We start from the raw sequence: 6964 nt of genomic DNA, 5'->3' as shown, positions 1-6964 counted from the left end.
GAACCCGAATTTTCAGGTATCCGAACCGACTTAATCCGTGAGACAATTTTCGGATACGCGCAGATATCTGAACCCCATAGGTTTAAGCAAATTTTAATTAAAAATTCTCAAATTTATATATTTTATACAAATAAAATATAAAATTAATGATAAATATTTATATTAAAAATAAATAGATTATAAAATGATAATTTTTGTATAAATAAATATAAAAATAATTAAGTATTAATAGATACATTTGTAATTTTGTAATAATTTAAAAGTATAGTATTTATTTTTTTAACTATTCGGGTAATCGCGGATAACTAACCGACCCAAAATACAAACCCAAACCCGAACCCGAACCTAAATTTCGGATTTTAAACATATTAAAATCTGATCTCTATCTCGTACCGCGGATATCTAAACTTCGGATACCCGACTTTTAAGTCGGGACGGATATCCGAAATTCGGATAATTTTGACTGTAGACTATCGTTATCATCTCCCTTAGTTTTCTCGCGTACTCTTTTGCAGTTGATCATCGTCATAACTAATCTCTAATTGCAAGTTTTTTTTTCTGTAAAATATAGGGAAAATCTAATTAAAGAATCCAAAATTTTCAATTTTAACAAATTAACATTGAACAATTTTTTTTATATAAATAAACTTTCAATTATCAAATTCTATAAAAGAAATATTGTTAAAAAATCATATCTTAATGACGTGGCGTGATGATTTGCTCACGTGGTTTGGTCGCATGGTGACGTGACGAGTATTGACCACCGTGGACTGACACGAAAAAAAGGTAATTAAAAAAAAGACGAGTTTCGGTTTTTCATAAACCAGAAATCATAAACTGAAAATCAAACCGGTTTGATTTGAGTTCCAAACACGAAAACCCTAGATCCCGTTTGAACCCCAACTCGAAAAATCCCAGAATTCCGCTTTAGACAACAAAATTCTCAGAGTTAATGTTGAAAACCCACCAGAAATAGGAACAAAATTCGGAGAAATCACGGTGTTTATCGAAATACCCAGAAAAAAAAAAAAGATAAAATCTTTGCAATCCTTTCCTCTTCCTAAAACCCCACAAAAACCATACTGAGATTAGGGTTTTGAACATAAACTGATTCACAACACAACCCAGGAAGAACACGATTTATTGGTAAAGAGAATCCACTTCACATGCGCTGAGACAGATCGAACAGTAAAGTAAATGAATGAAGGCTCTGTTTTAGCTCTTTCCGATGATTTTCTCGGATACTTGAAAGAGACCCAGAGGACGAGTTTGTGTTGACAGGAAACTTCGGTTTTTAATGAACCAGAAATCAAACGGTTTGATTTCCGGTTTATTAAAACCGAAATTCTGTTTTTTTTTAATTATTATTTTTATGTCGCAGGTGATAACATGTCAGAGGGGTGATCAACCTTTCACTTGCCACGTAAGCACACCCGCAATCGATTTGAGCAAATCAGCTCTCCACGTCATCAAATAAAGGCTTTTTTTGGGACAAGATTTAAGAGTATAAACATATTTTTTTATAAATTATATTAGTTGAATTGAAGGTTTATTTTCCAAAAGAAAAATAGTTCTGTTATTAAATTTGTTAAAATGGAAAAGATTATGTACGTGTGTATATATATACGTACATATGTACGTGTGTATATGTGTGTGAACCCGACCCGACATAACTGGATCTGGATCCGGATCCGGATCCGTCTTCTGAAAAAAATCCTAAAACCCGCAAGCGGTAAAACATTGCAATTTTGGCGAAGCTCAGCTGAAAGGCTAGGGTTTCTCTCTCTGTCGCCGTTGTCGTATCTTGCTTCGTGATCTCAAATCCTTGGGAAGAGATTTACAGGCTAGGAGTTTTGTATCCAGTTGTCAATTATCTTCAGAGTAATTCTTCTCTTGTTGTTTGTAAACCCTAAATCTTGGGATTTTGTGGCTTTCGCTTGCTTGTCTCTGTCTACCATTGTCGTTCGCCTCGTCTTCTCCTTCTTCATTGGTCTTCGAACCCTAGCATTGGATTGTTTAGTTGATTTCAAAAAGTTCAGCAAAAATGAGGATTATGATAAAGGGAGGCGTGTGGAAGAACACGGAGGATGAGATCCTCAAAGCGGCGGTGATGAAATATGGGAAGAACCAGTGGGCTCGGATCTCATCTCTTCTTGTTCGCAAGTCGGCCAAGCAGTGCAAAGCTCGCTGGTACGAGTGGCTCGATCCTTCAATAAAAAAGGTACTGTTTTTAATCACTATCTCATTCTTTCCGAGTGTTTTTCTGTGTTGGATGAGAACTTGGATCAGTGAAACAAGGACAGAACTTGGAAATTTGTGGTTCTTATGAACTAGTTTTGTGGTCATTGCATCTCAAGTCGCACTTGATGAAGGAGGTTGGGCTTAGTTGGTGCTCCGGAGTCGGGATTATTTTAGGGGCTTTAGTCATTGTTCATTAGGCCCTTCAGATTTTATCCAAGTTGCAGATAGTCTATTCGTTTACTGAGAGTAGCTAAAGATGTGTGCGAAACTTTGTAGTTGATTGGTGGTTTTTTGAATGAGCTTTTGTTACCTGATGTGTACTTGACATTGCGCTTGATAGGAGGAGAATAAGTTTAGTATTACTTGAATCGCGTCAGGTGCTTTAGTCATTTGGTCCTTCAGCTTGTACCTGAATCATAGACAGTGGATTTCATGAGAATAGAGGCGAAAATCATGTAATTTATAGATATATATTCCTGCATTCAAATAATTAAAATGCCCGGAGTGGAGCTTTGAGGTTGATAGATTGTTTTCGAGCTAGTTGTTAGCTTTTTAGTGTTTGGAGTGATGAGTCATATTAGGGGCTTTATTCATTATGCCTTTCAGTTTTTACCCAAGTCGTGGGCACTAAATTCGTTATATTTTCACATGCGAGTCCAGCATCTGTTTGTGTGTTTTGAGTTGTTTCTCCTTTGAATTGTTATGAAATTGTAGGTCTTTCGAGTATCATGTCTTTGAAGGAGACTGATGCATTTCTATTTTTATAGACTGAATGGACCAGAGAAGAAGATGAGAAGCTTCTTCATCTTGCAAAGCTTATGCCCACTCAGTGGAGAACTATTGCTCCTATTGTTGGTCGTACACCGTCTCAGTGTCTCGAGCGCTATGAGAAGCTCCTTGATGCAGCATGTGCAAAGGATGAGAATTATGAAGCATCAGATGATCCACGAAAATTACGACCAGGTGAGATTGATCCGAATCCAGAGTCAAAACCTGCACGTCCGGATCCTGTCGATATGGACGAAGATGAAAAGGAAATGCTTTCTGAAGCAAGAGCTCGACTGGCCAACACCAGGGGGAAGAAGGCTAAAAGAAAAGCAAGGGAAAAGCAACTTGAGGAAGCACGGAGACTGGCTTCTCTGCAAAAGAGACGAGAATTAAAGGCGGCTGGAATTGATATAAGGCAAAGGAAACGGAAAAGAAAGGGAATTGACTATAATACTGAAATTCCTTTTGAGAAGAGGGCACCTCCTGGATTTTACGATACTGCTCATGAAGATAGACCTGCTGACCAAGTAAAGTTCCCCACCACCATTGAAGATCTTGAAGGAAAAAGAAGAGCTGATGTGGAAGCTCAATTACGTAAACAAGATATTGCAAGGAATAAAATTGCTCAGAGACAGGACGCTCCAGCAGCTATATTGCAAGCTAACAAGCTGAATGACCCAGAGGCTGTTAGGAAGAGATCAAAGCTGATGTTGCCGCCACCACAGATTTCAGACCATGAACTAGAGGAGATTGCAAAGATGGGTTACACCAGTGAGCTTCTTGCCGAGAATGAGGAGCTGACAGAAGGTAGTGCTGCAACTCGTGCCCTTCTGGCAAATTACTCACAAACTCCAAGGCAAGGAATGACGCCTATGAGAACGCCTCAAAGAACTCCTGCTGGCAAAGGTGATGCTATCATGATGGAAGCAGAAAATCTGGCTAGGCTAAGAGAATCTCAGACGCCTTTGCTAGGAGGAGAGAACCCTGAGTTGCATCCTTCTGACTTTTCTGGGGTCACTCCGAGGAAGAAGGAGATTCAAACGCCTAATCCAATGTTGACTCCTTCCATGACTCCCGGTGGTGCTGGTCTTACACCTAGAATTGGCATGACACCATCAAGGGATGGCTCGTCTTTTGCTATGACACCTAAAGGAACTCCATTCAGAGATGAACTTCACATAAATGAAGACATGGATATACTCGAAAATGCAAAACTTGAGCGGCAAAGACGTGAAGAAGCGAGAAGGAGCTTGCGGTCTGGCTTGAGTGATCTTCCACAGCCGAAGAATGAGTACCAGATTGTTGCACAACCTCCTCCAGATGATACCGAAGAGCAAGAAGAAAAGATTGAGGAAGATATGTCAGACAGGATAGCTCGGGAGAAGGCTGAGGAGGAAGGGAGACATCAGGCATTGCTTAGGAAAAGGTCCAAAGTTTTGCAGAGGGATCTTCCGAGACCTCCTGCTGCTTCATTGGAGCTAATTAGGAATTCATTGCTTTCTTCCGATGGAGACAAAAGTTCCTTTGTTCCCCCTACTATGATTGAACAAGCTGATGAAATGATAAAAACGGAACTTCTACAGTTACTTGAGCATGATAATGCGAAGTATCCTCTCGATGAGAAAGCGGAGAAAAAGAAAGGTGTCAAACGTCGTGGCAATGGTTCAGTTTCTCATGTTCCTGCCATACAAGATTTTGAGGAAGATGACCTGAAGGAGGTACGGAATAAGTTCTCTTTGTGATTTTCTTTTGGTGTTCAGTGTCAAGGGTTGCTGTTGCGAATCTTAAATGTGGAATAGCTGCCTCAGGCTACATCTGTTTGTTTGCTATTCCTTTGGTCTCACTCTTTTTCTTGTCTCTCTCTCTATATATATGCTCATGGTTTACGACTTTACGGATAGATTAATTGATAAACATATATGCGCATTGCATTTGCATTTGCGGTGTCACAATTTTCATGATTTTGGCATACAGTTGGGAAACTATTGTCTATCTTCCATTATCTTTGTTTCTTTTTTCCCCTCATTTTTCTTGTCTCTGATCTTGCTTGGCTTTCAGTCTTGGGTTTGTAAATATTAGTCAACCACATTTATTTCTACATATTGGTTGGTTATTTGATTAATAATATACCTGTTATCGTTGGTAGTCTGACAGTATGATAAAGGAGGCGGCTCAGTTTCTTCGCGTGGCAATGGGTCATGAGAATGAGTCCCTCGATGATTTCGTGGAAGCTCACAACACATGCCTGAGTGATCTTATGTACTTCCCCACTCGAAACGCTTACGGACTATCCAGTGTTGCTGGGCACGCTGAAAAGGTCGCAGCTTTGCAAATCGAGATGGATAACATAAGGAAAAAGATAGAGGAAGATGAGAAGAAGGCAGAACACTTTAAGGCAAAGTGTAAAACCTATACAAAAGGATATGAGGTATGTGTACAATACATCAATATGAATGTGGTCTTCTCGTATTTTCTTATTTCTTAAGTATCTTGATGGCTTTAGTATCTATTCTGACTCCTTATTGGTGTGTTTCATTGAAAGGCCCTTCACTAACTGCCTTAAACGTCTGTCGAGCTTGTGCATTGTGTGTTATAACTTGCCGGGACTTAAACTTTTTTCCCTTGATATTTATGTTTCCTGATTTTCAGATAAGGGCTGAGAACTTGTGGACCCAAATCCAGTCGACATTGAAGCAAATAGACACTGCTGGAACCGAGCTTGAGTGCTTCAAGGCCTTGCAGAGGCAAGAACAACTAGCTGCAGTGTTCAGGAAAAATAATCTACGGGACGAGGTGAAGATGCAAAAGGAGCTCGAGCGAACTCTTCAAGCACGGTACGGAAATCTGTTGTCAAAGTTAGAAAAAGGGCAGCAACTAATGGTCGAGTTCCAGTCAGAAGCCTCGAAACAGCAAGAAACACAATCAAACCATGCCACTGAGATCACGACAGTGGGTTCAGAGGAAAAGAGTTTAGATGCAAAAGAAAACGGAGAACGTGAAAATAATACGATGGCAGGAACTGATCACGACGGGGAAGGCAATGCCATGGAAACTTCTGGTTGAAACCTCTCGAACAAGACCCAGGGAATCTATCTACGACCAAGAATCTCGTCTCTTGTCGCGTTTTGGCTGGATGAAAGGCTCGGAAAGATTAAGAAGGCATGAAAGTTCGATGGATTTGTTGAAAACTAGATGGGACATTGCTCAAGAACGATTTCTTCCAAAAAAGTGGGGTTTGGATGAAAAGGAAACCACGCCATTGTCTCTGGTGAATGTATCTACTGAGTTTGTCGTGATGAAGTTTTGTAGTCGCAGACGTCATTTACTCTGTTTCATACGGTGAATCCTCGTATGGAAGTTGTACTCTTGAAAGAGTTTTCCACCCTTCAGGAGATTTAAAAGTAAAAAAAAAAATTGCAATGCTTTGTCCTCCTAGATTTTAGTTATAAATGTATTTTTAAAAAAATTTATTGGGTTATTTGGTATATTTTAAATTCTCTTTTTATAGTTACCGACCGTCGTTCTCTCTCTTACCATGAATATGGTTTAATTTAATTTAGTATATTGATAATGTCTATGCATATTTAGCAGTTGGAAGTTCGGGCATAAAAAATTCAAATATCAATTTAATGTAATTTATTATAATGATAAGGACTGTGTTGCATTTGATGTGTGGAGGTGGGTGGGACAAAGAGGAGTTATGCAAGTTATTAGATTTTATCCTTTACAAGACTTTTTTGGATAGTTAGTTTTGAATTTTTAAAATTAGAAAAAAAGTTAAATATTATATAGATTTGGTTTTACGTAAATGATAAATTTGGAAGAAAAATATGAAAAAAAGAGAGAGGACCATTGCAAAGGAAGTTAAAAGATATTTATAATAAACTATTAATATTTCGGACATGAGTATAGAGATTGACACGTAGGATTCATGTCAGAAACCATTGTCCAAAAA

At 38.8% G+C, this 6964-nt stretch overlaps 1 protein-coding gene across 1 annotated transcript; it reads left to right on the top strand.

Annotated features, from left to right (window-relative positions):
* The first annotated feature begins 1743 nt into the window (after positions 1–1743).
* On the top strand, positions 1744–6479 carry LOC104823763 (cell division cycle 5-like protein). The gene is made up of 4 exons (XM_010555475.1): positions 1744–2221; positions 3009–4727; positions 5156–5437; positions 5659–6479. The coding sequence occupies exons 1-4, from the start codon at positions 2045–2047 to the stop codon at positions 6070–6072; spliced, it is 2592 nt and encodes an 863-aa protein (XP_010553777.1). The 5' UTR covers positions 1744–2044; the 3' UTR covers positions 6073–6479.
* Positions 6480–6964: the final 485 nt, after the last annotated feature.

The sequence above is a fragment of the Tarenaya hassleriana genome, unplaced genomic scaffold, assembly GCF_000463585.1.
Source record: "Tarenaya hassleriana unplaced genomic scaffold, ASM46358v1 Cleome4, whole genome shotgun sequence".
Taxonomy (NCBI): Eukaryota; Viridiplantae; Streptophyta; class Magnoliopsida; order Brassicales; family Cleomaceae; genus Tarenaya; species Tarenaya hassleriana.
This window is presented reverse-complemented; position numbering and strand designations above follow the sequence as displayed.